This window comes from Heptranchias perlo, chromosome 21 (assembly GCF_035084215.1).
Source record: "Heptranchias perlo isolate sHepPer1 chromosome 21, sHepPer1.hap1, whole genome shotgun sequence".
NCBI classification, from domain to species: domain Eukaryota; kingdom Metazoa; phylum Chordata; class Chondrichthyes; order Hexanchiformes; family Hexanchidae; genus Heptranchias; species Heptranchias perlo.
Genome location: NC_090345.1, coordinates 9326491 through 9341462, shown reverse-complemented (window position 1 = coordinate 9341462; position 14972 = coordinate 9326491). Strand labels below are relative to the sequence as shown.

The following is a 14972-nucleotide window of genomic DNA, read 5'->3' as shown; positions in this document are numbered from 1 at the left end:
CATCCATGCCTTTGTTACCTCTAGACTGGACTATTCCAATGCTCTCCTGGCTGGCCTCCCATCTCCCACCCTCCAAAAACTTGAGCTTATCCATAACTCTGCTGCCATATCCTAACTTGCACCAAGTCCTGTTCTCCCATCACCCCTGTGCTCGCTGACCTACGTTGGCTCCTGTTCCCGGAACGCCTTGATTTTAAAATTTTCATCCTTGTTTTCAAATCCCTCCATGGCCTTGCCCCTCCCTATCTCTGTAACCTCCTCCAGCCCTACAACCCGCCGAGATCTCTGTGCTCCTTTTAATTTTTGCCTCTTGCGCATCCCTGATTTTAATCACTCCACCGTTGGCGTGCTTCCAGCTGTCTAGGCCCTAAGCTGTGGAATCCCTCCCTAAACCTCTCCGCCCCTCTCTCCTCCTTTAAGACACTTCTTAAAACCTGCCTCTTTTTGACCAAGTTTTTGGTCACCTGTCCTAATACCTCCTTATGTGGCTCGGTGTCAAATTTTGTTTGATAATATCTACTGTGAAGCGCCGTGGGACATTTTACTACGCTAAAGGCGCTATATAAATGCAAGTTGTTGTTGAGATTGGTCGAGCAAGATCTGGAGGAACTTTACCTGTGTTCCTGTGATGGAAGGGCTCGTCGACAGTGATATCAAGCGGCACTTACTCACCATTAACCTGCTCACCGATGCTCAGTTTGGTTCCGCCAGGACCACTCTGCTCAAGACCTCATTACAGCCTTGGTCCAAACATGGACAAAAGAGCTGAATTCCAGAGGTGAGGTGAGAGCGACTGCCCTTGACATCAAGGCAGCATTTGACCGAGTGTGGCATCAAGGAGCCCTAGTAAAATTGAAGTCAATGGGAATCAGGGGGAAAACTCTCCAGTGGCTGGAGTCATACCTAGCACAAAGGAAGATGGTAGTGGTTGTTGGAGGCCAATCATCTCAGCCCCAGGACATTGCTGCATGAGTTCCTCAGGGCAGTGTCCTAGGCCCAACCATCTTCAGCTGCTTCATCAATGACCTTCCCTCCATCATAAGGTCAGAAATGGGGATGTTCACTGATGATTGCAGTGTTCAGTTCCATTCGCAACCCCTCATATAATGAAGCAGTCCAAGCCCGCATGCAGCAAGACCTGGCCAACATCCAGGCTTGGGCTCATAAGTGCCAAGTAACATTCGTGCCAGACAAGTGCCAGGTAATGACAATCTCCAACAAGAGAGTCTAACCACCTCCCCTTGACATTCAACTGCATTACCACTGCCGAATCCCCCACCACCAACATCCTGGGGGTCACCATTGACCAGAAACTTAACTGGGCCAGCCATGTAAATACTGTGGCTACAAGAGCAAGTCAGAGGCTGGGTATTCTGTGGCGAGTGACTCACCTCCTGACTCCCCAAAGCCTTTCCACCATCTACAAGGCACAAGTCAGGAGTGTGATGGAATACTCTCCACTTGCCTGGATGAGTGCAGCTCCAACAACACTCAAGAAGCTCGACACCATCCAGGACAAAGCAGCCTGCTTGATTGGCACCCCATCCACCACCCTAAACATTAACTCCCTTCACCACCGGCACACAGCGGCTGCAGTGTGTACCTTCCACAGGATGCACTGCAGCAACTCGCCAAGGCTTCTTCGACAGCACTTCCCAAACCCATGACCTCTCCAACCTAGAAGGACAAGAGCAGCAGGCACATGGGAACAACACCACCTGCACGTTCCCCTCCAAGTCACACACCAGCCCGACTTGGAAATATATCGCCGTTCCTTCACTGTCGCTGGGTCAAAATCCTGGAACTCCCTTCCTAACAGCACTGTGGGAGAACCTTCACCACACAGACTGTAGCGGTTCAAGAAGGCGGCTCACCACCACCTTCTCAAGGGCAATTAGGGACGTGCAATAAATGCTGGCCTTGCCAGCGACGCCCACATCCCATGAACAAATAAAAAAAGAACTATTAAGACTCTGTGCTCCTAAGTACAACCTCTGTTTAGTCAAGGTGTTTATCACCATTGAGCCATGAATTCTTCACTTGAGAGGCAAGATCTTATAGATGAAACAGAGTTGGGAAGAACTGACAACTCTCAGTAATGATGACTAGAGTGAGTCAAAGGCTGAAATAAGTTTTGTTTTCTGCCATTCTTGTTCAGTGTTGTTTATTGCAATAAAAAAAATTAACACAGTTGAATAATTGATAAGAAATATAGAACAATCTATGCTCCCACGCATTTAAATGATGTGGTTTTCAAACATTAAACAAGTGTATCCTTTAAGACGTGTATATTTCTCAGTCTGCACAACTTAAGGTATTAACCTTTATAATGTAAAGTAAAATCATGAGGGAGGGAGGTCGATGTTATTTGTAAAATCATTAATGAATGTTTAGTAACTTAAACTCAAATATAACCAGATTTTTTTTCCCTCTCTTAATTAAATATTTCAACAGTGTTGAACTTTCTACAAACCTTCAGGACCAACTGAAGCATCTCTTAAAATGAGTCAGAAGATGGCAGGATGATGAATTCCAGGAGATGAAGCCTTTTGGGGGGGAGGGGGAGGGAGAATGTTGCCTGTGCTTAGGATCCAGCAAGAAGCATGGATTTAAGCAAATCTTCAATTCCATTCAGCTTTCATGTGCAACATTCAGAACCTCCCCAAGTGCTGCTTAGACCTGGTGCTGATGTCTAACACATAGCAGCTTCTGCACTTGGGGAACACATAGTGTGCTTGTTGGCTATTGACAAGGTGGCTTTGTGTAAATGCAAACTGTTAACATAGCAGCAATATCGACCATGGTCCGTTACATTGCTGGGATACCTTGGTGGGGTGGGGTGGGGGTCTCAAAACAGGTCTGTCAGTGTTGCCACAACAATAAAACTTTTAGTAGCCATTATGTTTGCAGTACTGATATGAGTTTCTAGGTTTTCTTCAATACTTGAATGCATTATCGTAGGTAGAGAATTGGCATGTTCCAGGACAACAGTCCAGAAAAATTGGCAGTGGTACGTTTAATATTTGCTGTTTCTTACGAGACTGATGCGGTAATGTCAGTGCATTGGTCCATCTGGCAATCTTAAAATATAGTCCGGAATAATTATAGAATTGGTTTGTAGATAATTGGATGTTTCCACAAGGACTGTCCTATCAATAATTACTTGGTTCCACATCAATACCACACTGTCAACACAATTGGTCAAAATCACCCAGGGAAATATGTATTAAGAAGCATTGGGGTGTGATTTATAGGTGTTTATTTTAAAATGAAATGGTATAATGTTGTATTTAATATTTCATTGAACAAGTGCTAATGTTGCATTGTAAAACAGGCTATGAAAGGCCCTGTGTATTAATATTGTAAAAAACTCACTGTTTCTAAGTTATGTTTGTCCCTTCAGTGGAAGTGAAGTTTACGTTTTATTACATCCTCCAATGTGAGAGCTGTCCCAGCACTTTATTGGCAGCTTCTCTTTGTGGTAGTCGCTGCTTTAATGCTTGTTCCTCCATTCTCCAAAGTGTTTTTTTTGGGCCCTTGCTGCCTATATGTACATGCAGACTGCGCCTCACCCTGCTTACCAGTCTCGGACTAGTGCAGCAGTGAGTACGTGTAAGAAGCAGCAAGTTAACACGGGGACTTAATGTTGTACTGTAGCGGGACCTTCTATATAATATGTACATTCGTGCACTGTGATGTTAACAAGTATATTTCAAGTTTTTTTTAATTGTTACAAAGATTGGTTTACTAACTAAAGTTGAATTATTAAAGCAAGTATGTAAAGTGGGTTTTTTATTTTTCATCTCTATTTCTGAACTTCATCATCTTGCTGTGTTTAACTGATAGCAAAGGTCTTGATCACAATGCTTTTTAACCCCGTGGTGATACAGTCCCCACTGCTTATAGCGGGCGCGATGGTGTTACCGCGATTTGCCCGCTATACAGCTGGTCGGTAAAACCAAAAAGCGAAGTAACCAATATATTTTTAAAAAACAGGAAATCTCCACTTAGCAACTGCCTTTCCTAATTGTTAGCAGTTACATCCAGAATCTCATCACTAAGGTAATCGCACTTTAACAAACAGTTGATTGAAACTGCTTGAAGAGCCGGCTTTGCCTGAAATCGGCAGAGCTTTTAAAATCGGTAAACACTTATTGAACTGCCCCAAGTCGTCGGCGCACTTAATACGTTATAAGTGGCACCGTTGACTCCTATGTTAAAGGCAAATGGTTAGCGCTATTTGCCCGATATAGGTGGCTGCCTGAGATAAGTGGACGGTGTATGTGGTGGGGACTACCATTAAATCTTGCTCGTGGCATTCCTCATACGGTTGCTATTCTGATCTGATAAGTCTCACAGCTGTATAGTTTATCGTTTTATATGAATAGGGCACAAAATTGACTTTTCCTTCCTCTTCACTTTTTCTGTCCTCCCTCTTTTCCTGAAGGTGTTGTATTGTTCCACAGGAGCCCTTCAGCCCCTCGTCCAAGTAATTGTTCTTCATGTGTGAACCCAGATAGTTAAGTGTCAGCAGTTTTTTTTTCCCCCAGAGAGGGAGTTGCAAATGAGCCCAATCCTGCCTTCACCAGACATCCCTTCTTGCATACTTTCCATCAGTGGTCACTGAACTCCAAAAGGGAGTAAGAATCCTGCTGACCTTTCCCTTCCCTGAGTGGAAGAGGTTGGGAGTGTGGGAAACACTGAGGCTAATTGTAGTATGAAATGAGCTAACTCAACACAGACTGAATATCAAATCTGGGACCCACTCTACTCAGTGTCTTAATGAGCTGGGCCAATGTAGAAACTTGAAGATAAAAAGTTTTGATATAGTAAAATTTGTTGCATAAAACATGTTTTATCCAAAGACTGATAGTGCCACTAGCCAAAACTGTAAGGGGTCCAGGCCTCTAAGCAATGAGCAAACTTGTTAGCGGCTCTTGGAGCCTGACTGCACCTGGAATGTAGACTCATCTGCAGTACAGAAATATCTAGGACTGGAAGAGATCGTTGCAGTCCACTTGGCTTATGCCACAGTTGGAAAAATACCATGCAGTGCTCTATCTTTCACACACACAATTGCTTTCTCTGCCAAATACCTATCCAGTTCCCTCCTGAGTTAGAAGCACTATCCATCTCGCTCCCAATGTTGCACTCTAACTGCAAATCAATTTCTCAGACATCTGGCAAAAGTCTTTCTCGTGTCCCCAAAGCTCACACTCAAGTTTGAACAAAAAAAATAATCAAGGCAGTTGAGATGGTGGTATGGTACTACAATTAGGCTAGAGAGGAATAATCAGCTCTGCTGAACAGTACACAAAGTCGATATCAGGGGGTAAATATTAACACCCAAGAATGGGTGTGGGTGGGTAGTAAAAATACTGCATGAAGGAGCGTGAGAGGGTGTAAAGGTAGAGGATGAGAGTGAGCCGCCAGGTGGTCAAAGACATCTGCACGCTCTTTCAGCTGCTCCCGGCTGGGCCTGGTGGTCACGACTTGCCCATCGCATTCAATGTAACCACTGTCCTCAATTTCTTCGCCTCTGGATCCTTCCAGGCGCCACTGGTGACATCACCAGGGTCTCTCAGTTGTCTGCACATAAGTGTCTATGACAGGTGACAGATGGCTTGTTTGCCAGGGCATCCATCTACATCAACTTCCCCTGTGACGACATCAGCCAGACTGAGTGGGTTTCAACTCTAGCTGGCCTACCACGGGTGCAGGGCGCAATTGATTGCACACAAGTCGCAATCTGAGGACCAGCACGTGAGCCAGGACTGTTCATCAACCGAAAGGGATATCACTCCATCAATGCGCAGCTGGTTTGCAACCACCCGAAGAGGTTTCTGCAGGTATGTGCCAGATTCTCTGGCAGCTGCCATGATTCCTTCATTTTGCACAAGTCCAACAGCCTGACCCCCTTCCACGCACAAGACAGATTTAAAGGCTGGCTCCTTGGAGACAAGGGATACCCCCTGCAGACGTGGCTCACGATACCCATGAGAAACCACCAACGAGGCACGACAACAGTACAACAACAGTCACGTCACCACCAGGTCTGTCACTGAACAAGCCATAGGAATGCTTCAGGTGCCTGGATCAATCTGAGGGAGCCCTTCACTACTCACCGGCGAGGGTGTGTAGAATAATGGTCATGTGTTGCGTCCTGCACATCATTGCTCAACGGAGGGTTACAGGTGGAGGAGCTCCAATGCCCTAATGCAGCATCCGCACCTGCCGGCAACATTGAAGAAGACGATGATGAGGAGGACGACGATGAAGATGGACATCCCGTCGGCAGAGTAGCAGCACATGTGGGCTGCTTGTGGGTGCCAGGGAGTCACTCATATCTAACAGGTTCTCATAAGCAAATCTGCTAAATGAAGATAGTGAACTACTCAGGCCGCCTGGAACAACCACCACCAACTACTCCAGCCTCCCTCCGTTTGCACAAAACAGTCCTTCCACCACGCATAAACCCATTGTAAACGTGCCCAATGGGTGGCATCAAGTCTTGCCGTTCATGATGAAGCGCATGAAAGATCACTTTCACAAAAGGGATTCAAGAATGGGCAAGACGTGGCCATGGTGGTGACAATTATAACATTTAATGTGCGTGTAAGAAAAAACAAATATAAATGAATAACATGACATTGCGTCAGACACCCTTGGTGATTACAAAACCTTTGCATTCCTCTTCCTGGCGCTCCTATGTGGTCCATCCCCTGTGGCTTTAGCAGAGGTAGTGGCAGTTTGCTCAGGTCTCTGCCCTGACTGCTGAGATGCTCTTCGCTTATGCCCTCTGGGTTTTGAAGCCCGTCAGGGCCCTGCCAAAGACTGCTCCACCTGCACCTGTGCAGGGGCAGACTCGGCCATCGGGAGAGGAGGCAGCATTGCGGGTACTGGTCACGGGTGGGATGTGGGAGCGCTTTGCGTGGACATGTTCCCTTTTTCCATCATCCCTCTCCTAGGCCACGGCCACATCACTCCCACCACTCTGCTGGACAACAGCTTGGAGCACATCTGAGATGTGTTGTAAGGCCATGGCTAAAGTATGTCTGCCTGTTTGAGGTGGCAGAAAATTTGGCATCCTTGCTGTTGTCAGGGCCTGAATGGACTCATTTGTGAGCTGTGCTTGAAGCTCAATGGAGGCTGCGATTCTCTCCATCGTAGACGTTCCCACACTTACCTGTGCCACCATTCCACTAATGCAATCCTCTCAGCTTTTGTGGAGAGTGTGCATGGCCCGTCTTCCAGTACCTCGCAAAGGTGCAGCTGTACCTCTATCATTCTCGATCTCAATGATGTCCCCCGGGGTTCACCCTCTGGGTCCAGCTGAGCAGAGCTTGGAGAGGAGTGCGCCCCCCTGATGTGGTCTCTCCACAGCTGCCCCTGCCATCAGTGTCTGCTCGTGCTCACTTGTGAGTGGTGAATCACCAGGTGACAACCCAACTATCTGCCTAACAGGACCCACCGAAGTGCCAGTATCTGCGCTGGTGCTGGATATGATGTGATGGTGTGCCCTCAGAGGAATGGAGCTCCTCTGAGGAATCGTCCTCTTCCATGGCATGTGCCTCCTCATCAATCCTTTACGGCCCTGGAAGAGAACATAAAGCAATATTAACAATCATCGCAGAAGTTATTATGAAGATACTGAGGTGTGCAACAGGTCAATCAGTGATAACATCTATTCATAATGTGTGTGAAGGATGTTAAAGTTCTGTCACCGGCCGTTTGCGGAGTGGCAGTCTCGCCATCTCCGACCGCCAGGCATTCAACCATACGGCTGATCTCTAAGGCCTCCTCCTCTGCCTCTGTCAGGGGCACTATTTGTGGTGGCCTCCCCCTCCAGTCCTACTCCTCTCCCGTGCATTTTGACCTCTCCTCCTACAGAGGAAGAAAGAACAGACGTGTGAGTGAGTGAGGGTGACAGAGTCACCCGACGGATGCATTGCTTTGGGTGAGGCTGACAATGAAACAGATACATCAGAGGGTGACTATCAGACAGATTCATCACATTGCATCAGGATTGGGGTGAGTGGGAGTGATGGGTTCACAAATGGGGAGGTGAGGAAGTGCACAGAAAGTGAAGGTAAGTTGATAATGAGACTTAAGTGGGTGTGAGGAGTGATGTGATGGAGTAGGCTTGGCAAGACAGAGTGAGGAGGGGGGGGGGGGGTGGTGGTGTACACCACAGAATGTAGGTGAATCAGTAACTGTACTTACTTTTCCTGACCTGGTTAGGTCATTAAAGCGCTTCCTGCACTGCACCCACATCCTTGCCACTGTGCTCCTGCTGCTCAGCTCTTCTGCCACCTCAAGTCAGACCTTGGTAGCAGAGGGAGGGCGCTTCCTGCGATCACCCGTGTACAGTATGTCCATCCTGCTCCTGACACCGGCCAGTAGCAACTCAAGTGAAAAGTCATTAAACCGGAGTGCTGGCTTAGTCCTTTGGTGCTCCACATCTTCAAATTCCTCCTTTCTCCCTCAAAATCCATGGTTGCATTGGACCTTTAAATACTCCAGCTCCCAGCACGTCATCCAGGTGTGCAGTACGCCTGCTGTGCAGCTTGGAGACGCGAAAGCCGGAAGTCACATTAAGGGCCTTCAATTGAGTCGCGATCACTCAAGCCAATGCACGCAAAATTTTTCTGGGTTTCCCATGCGACCATTCACAACCCCCCCGCCCCCACTGAGTTCCTGACACCATGTTAAAATTATGCCCCAGGTGAAGCCAGGATCGGATTTGGCTTTGATTTCCCCCAACAGTCAAAAACAGAAACAGACAGCACACTGTCTGGTCTCACAGATGAAGAGGAACTGGTGGTGAGTTTCTGTAAAGTGCATCATTTATTTTGCTAATGGTAGGACTTAGAGTGAGAGAGCAGTAGCTCCCTGTAATCACACTATCACTAACTTGACTTCATGTAAAATTCCTTGAACTCCGTTGTTCTGTGCCTTATCTCCCTGCTGTAAAAATTCTAATATTAAAAAGCCTTGACAGTTTGTCTGTTTACTGCAGCTGTTACTGGCAGTGATAAAAGTGACCCCCTCCTCACCTCCCATCTGTTGGGTTCTTGAAACTCAAAAACTTGAGATAAAGATTCCAATGGCTTCTGGATTTACAATGAACTAACTATTTTAGACAGGTAGATATTATTATACATTTTTTAATGGGATACCTAAAATATAGTGAATCGTCCCAGAGCAAGCGAGTGTGTTGTGAACTACATTCTCACATATCTAAACATCTTTGCCCTGTTCCCAGGTTCTAGGCACCCCACTTTAGGAAAGATGGGAAGGCCTTAGAGAGGGTGCAGAAGAGATTTACTAGAATTTTTTTTAATTTTTTTTTATTCGTTCACAGGATGTGGGCATCGCTGGCAAGGCCGGCATTTATTGCCCATCCCTAATTGCCCTTGAGAAGGTGGTGGTGAGCCGCCTTCTTGAACCGCTGCAGTCCGTGTGGTGACGGTTCTCCCACAGTGCTGTTAGGAAGGGAGTTCCAGGATTTTGACCCAGCGACAATGAAGGAACGGCGATATATTTCCAAGTCGGGATGGTGTGTGACTTGGAGGGGAACGTGCAGGTGGTGTTGTTCCCATGCGCCTGCTGCCCTTGTCCTTCTAGGAGGTGCTGTCGAAGAAGCCTTGGCGAGTTGCTGCAGTGCATCCTGTGGATGGTACACACTGCAGCCACAGTGCGCCGGTGGTGAAGGGAGTTAATGTTTAGGGTGGTGGATGGGGTGCCAATCAAGCGGGCTGCTTTATCTTGGATGGTGTCGAGCTTCTTGAGTGTTGTTGGAGCTGCACTCATCCAGGCAAGTGGAGAGTATTCCATCACACTCCTGACTTGTGCCTTGTGGATGGTGGAAAGGCTTTGGGGAGTCAGGAGGTGAGTCACTCGCCGCAGAATACCCAGCCTCTGACCTGCTCTCGTAGACACAGTATTTATATGGCTGGTCCAGTTAAGTTTCTGGTCAATGGTGACCCCCAGGATGTTGATGGTGGGGGATTCGGCGATGGTAATGCCGTTGAATGTCAAGGGGAGGTGGTTAGACTCTCTCTTGTTGGAGATAGTCATTGTCTGGCACTTATCTGGCGCGAATGTTACTTGCCACTTATCAGCCCAAGCCTGGATGTTGTCCAGGTCTTGCTGCATGCAGGCTCGGACTGCTTCATTATCTGAGGGGTTGCGAATGGAACTGAACACTGTGCAATCATCAGCGAACATCCCCATTTCTGACCTTATGATGGAGGGAAGGTCATTGATGAAGCAGCTGAAGATGGTTGGGCCTAGGACACTGCCCTGAGGAACTCCTGCAGCAATGCCCTGGGGCTGAGATGATTGGCCTCCAACAACCACTACTGCAGCTGTTACTGGCAGTGATCCAGGGATGAGGGACTTTAGTTATGTGGATAGACTGGAGAAGCTGGGGTTGTTTTCCTTGGAACAGAGAAGGTTGTGAGGAGATTTGATAGAGGTATTCAAAATCATGAAGGGTCTAGACAGGGTAGATAGAGAGAAACTGTTCCCATTGGCAGAAGGGTCAAGAAGCAGAGGACATAGATTTAAGGTGATTGGCAAAAGAACCAAAGGTGACATGAGGAAAAGCTTTTTTACACTGCGAGTGTTTAGGATCTGGAATGCACTGCCCGAGGGGGAGGTGGAGGCAGATTCAATCATGGCCTTCGAAAGGGAACTGGATAAGTACTTTAAAGGAAAAAACTTGCAGGGCTATGGGGATAGGGCAGGGGAGTGGGACTAGCTGGATTGCTCTTGCACAGAGCCGGCACGGACTCAATGGGCCCAATGGCCTCCTTCCGTGTTTTCTATGATTCTAAGTAACACCTGAAAAAACGGGTGGAATGCAGAGGAAAAATGAGTGCTAATCCTTTGCTTCCGTTCTGCTCCCGAATAGCACTGCACCCGAACTTCCTCTGTGGCTTTTCACTATCACTAACTTGTCTTCATGTAAAATTCCTTGAACTCCGTTGTTCTGTGCCTTATCTTCCTACTGTAAAGATTCTAATATTAAAAAGCCTTGACAGTTTATCTGTTTACCGCAGCTGTTACTGGCAGTGATAAAAGTGACCCCCTCCTCACCTCCCATCTGTTGGGTTCTTGAAACTCAAAAACTTGAGATAAAGATTCCAATGGCTTCTGGATTTACAATGAACTAACTATTTTAGACAGGTAGATATTATTATACATTTTTTAATGGGATACCTAAAATATAGTGTATCGTCCCAGAGCAAGCGAGTGTGTTGTGAACTACATTCTCACATATCTAAACATCTTTGCCCTGTTCCCAGGTTCTAGGCACCCCACTTTAGGAAAGATGGGAAGGCCTTAGAGAGGGTGCAGAAGAGATTTACTAGAATGATTCCAGGGATGAGGGACTTTAGTTATGTGGATAGACTGGAGAAGCTGGGGTTGTTTTCCTTGGAACAGAGAAGGTTGAGAGGAGATTTGATAGAGGTATTCAAAATCATGAAGGGTCTAGACAGGGTAGATAGAGAGAAACTGTTCCCATTGGCAGAAGGGTCAAGAAGCAGAGGACATAGATTTAAGATGATTGGCAAAAGAACCAAAGGTTGACATGAGGAAAAACATTTTTACACTGCGAGTGTTTAGGATCTGGAATGCACTGCCCGAGGGGGAGGTGGAGGCAGATTCAATCATGGCCTTCGAAAGGGAACTGGATAAGTACTTGAAAAGAAAAAACTTGCAGGGCTATGGGGATAAGGCAGGGGAGTGGGACTAGCTGGATTGCTCTTGCACAGAGCCGGCACGGACTCAATGGCCTCCTTCTGTGTTTTCTATGATTCTAAGTAACGCCTGAAAAAACGGGTGGAATGCAGAGGAAAAATTAGTGCTAATCCTTTGCTTCCGTTCTGCTCCCGAATAGCACTGCACCCGAACTTCCTCTATGGCTTTTCTGGTGTCTCTGACTGCCTGAAGAGGATGCAGCAATTTAAATCACCTGCAAATGGATGTCAGAGGCCTTTGTACCCAAATTTCCTCTAATAGTGCCACATGCAGATCACGGGCAAACTGCCCCCATAAAAACCTGCTGCTACTGATTCCTGAGCTGCTGTTTATGTGCTGTAACTCTAAAGGGACAGGGTGATAGTGTCAAGATGGGTCTTTATTTTTGACTTTTTTGAATAAAAAATGGTGTTAGTCTTTTACACATGGTGATGGAGTCTGTTTCCAGTACCTTCCCACCATCCCCTCCCTCCTATCCCACCATCCCCTCCCTCCTCTTCCTGCACCTTTCTCCTATTCCTGCACCATTATTCTTCATTCCTGCACTTGTTTTCCCTGTTCTTCCATCTGTTGCATGGCAGCTCACTGCTGTCTTTTTACCAGCTCCCTCCAAGAGCAAACTAAGGGCACAGCAACAGAAAAATATCATTACACTACAGGAGAAGATCACGGCAATGACAAATCACACCTTTTGGTGGCTGTAATTAATTTCAACACTCACCAATACTCATCTGCAGCTTCTACTTTTACTATGTGATGTTTCCATGCAACAGGAAATCCCCCAAAAAGCTCTTTTTTGTGGGGCTTCCACTGTGCATGCCCCTTTTGGATGAAAACTGCTTTTAAGGCCCAGAATGCAGCCAGACCTCCTCCTGCCTTCATGGCTGCAGCCAATATTCCGCCCTCGAGTGCGTCCGATGGATGCCTGCAGAATCAAGCTGAGGCCCAGAGGAAGTTTGTGCACTCAGCTCTTCCAGTGCGCTCTGCTCCCACTAGGATGCCACTAAAAAAGTTCAGGGTGGAGAATTTACTTTGTAGACTGTGCAAGACTTTTTTGTGATGTCTTGAGCAATTGGGTTTTAATCTGATACTTTAGTCATTTGGTGTGGTGCTAGTGCTGGTTGAATGAGGGCCAGTGACTGAGACAGAGTTGGTTCCTGACATTATGAAGTGCAGATTTTCCTATGGGATTCTTGACCTTGTCTACAATGCTCGTGGTCAGGAGGAATTTTTAAACTAAGAGTGAGTGATGCCAGGTCTATATTATAGAATAAAAAGCAATTTATATACTTCACAAAAGTCAAAAATGCTGGAAATACACGGCAGCTCAGCCAACTTTTGGAACCATGATGTGGTTGAAAAAACTGAGCATTGTTCTGTGAATTATAAATGCGATTTCATTTCGAGGATTTCATTTCCAACAACGTTCACCTGAGGAAGGAGGAAGCCTCCGAAAGCTTGTGAATTTAAAATAAAATTGCTGGACTATAACTTGGTGTTGTAAAATTGTTTGCAACTTTTGGAACAGTTAACCTAGTTTCTAGGTTCCTTCATCCAAACGATTCTGCGCAGATCTCGTTTTTTATTGCAGCTTTACAGCATCGGCGATTTTTTTTTTCTCTTTGCAATTCCTGCACACATGAATACTCGGTAGCGAGTTCTAACGCTCACCCCCCCCGGGGTCCTGCATTAGAACTGCCCTCTGGAAAGGTGCGGTGCGGGAAATGTGCGGCCGCGCGCTCCGGGTTCGAACCCTGCAACAGATGATTGACAGGCGATGCCGGGTCACGTGGAGCGCGGGGCAGCGGAATGTTGCTGGGACTTTGAGATCCGAGAGTGCGGAGATGGCGCAGCGAGAGTGTTGTGGGAGAAGGTACATTGTATCCTTAACACTGGCAAAGCGGGCTGTTCCTCCCTAATCAGTAGAGTTAAGGAGCGAGAGCTGCACACTGTCCATAAACTGTATCCATTGGTATTGTAAAATGTTACAAAATAAACCCACATTTTGCTTTCTCCTGCGTGGTAAACATCCCATTGGTCTGACACCGTCTGTTGCAATTAGTTTACCAAGTAACATTGTATCTAGAATATGTATTCTATTGTGGGTAGAATGCAAAAAAAAACAAGACCTTAATGTTGAATGTGTGCAAGACGTTAGTTAGACTGCAGTTGGAGTACAGTTTTGTGCGTTCAAAGTAAAGCAATGTGTGGGAGGGTCCAGTGTAGATTCACTAGGCTGTTATCAGGATTTGAGGACTTCACTTGGGACTTCAGAAGTTAAGAGCTTTTTTATGTAACTGGAGCTGAGAAGATTATGGGGTGCCCTGATAGAGGCCTTCAAGATCATGAAGGGTTAATGATAAGGCGCATAGCGATAGGTTGATTCCACTGGTCGGTGTGGTGGTAAAAAGATGGATTCAAGATATTCACAAAACTACTTAAAAGGGAGGGCAGAAAACATGTTATATAGAGGGTGGTTCGAGTGTGGAATTCTTTGCCACAGAATATCGTTGAAGTTGAATCCATGAATACTTTTCAAGACCATTGGATAGTTTCTTTAAAAAAGAATACTAAGGGGCATGGACAGTGAGTAGGATTAGATTAGGTGGCTCAAGTGGAGAAAAAAGCAGACGTGATGGGCTGGAACACTTCATGCTTCTATCTGTCTCTTGTCTTGTGAGAAGTTCCTTTTTTTGAAGAGACACATTATGACTTAAAATTATCAGGAAAGTTGAATGTTTCTGTACACATACCTGTGGTAAATGTAAAACGTGTAAGATGAAAGGACATTAAATGATTCTCTTCTCTGGAGGAAATTTTATATTTTTTTTAGCTCAAAGCTGTCTGCAGGGTCAAACCTTCCTACAGGGTCAACTAAATTGACAGGTTATCACTTAACGTGTGTTATTGTGAAACAAGGTTGAGTTGCAGGTGATTTAAAGCCATGCCATATTATGACAAGGCAATGTGATTGCTCCTTTAGGTTATGTTAAGCTTTGGCTTCTCCCTTAATATTTTTAAAGTGGTAATCTAATGGTAGAGTTTCACAAATAGTGATTGTGTTACCACCACTTGGAGTAGGTACAAAAAAGATGATACCAGAACTGAGAGGATATACTTATCAGGAAAGGCTGAACAGGCTGGGGCTCTTTTCTCTAGAAAAGAGAAGTCTGAGTGGTGACCTGATCGAGGTCTTCAAAATT

General features: G+C 46.1%; 1 protein-coding gene across 2 annotated transcripts in view; it reads left to right on the top strand.

Moving 5' to 3' along the window:
- LOC137339958 (arsenite methyltransferase-like) overlaps nucleotides 1–14972 on the top strand; it is a 62969-nt gene that overhangs the window by 12693 nt on the left and 35304 nt on the right. Inside the window, exon 1 of one of the 2 annotated variants that reach the window (XM_068002069.1) lies at nucleotides 1454–2110. The exons of the other annotated variant lie outside the window; for it this stretch is intronic. Within the exon in view, the coding sequence (XP_067858170.1) occupies nucleotides 2099–2110 (12 nt within the window). The 5' untranslated portion in view covers nucleotides 1454–2098. Of the gene's footprint in view, nucleotides 1–1453; nucleotides 2111–14972 lie in introns of those variants that run through there. 2 annotated transcript variants of the gene reach the window in all.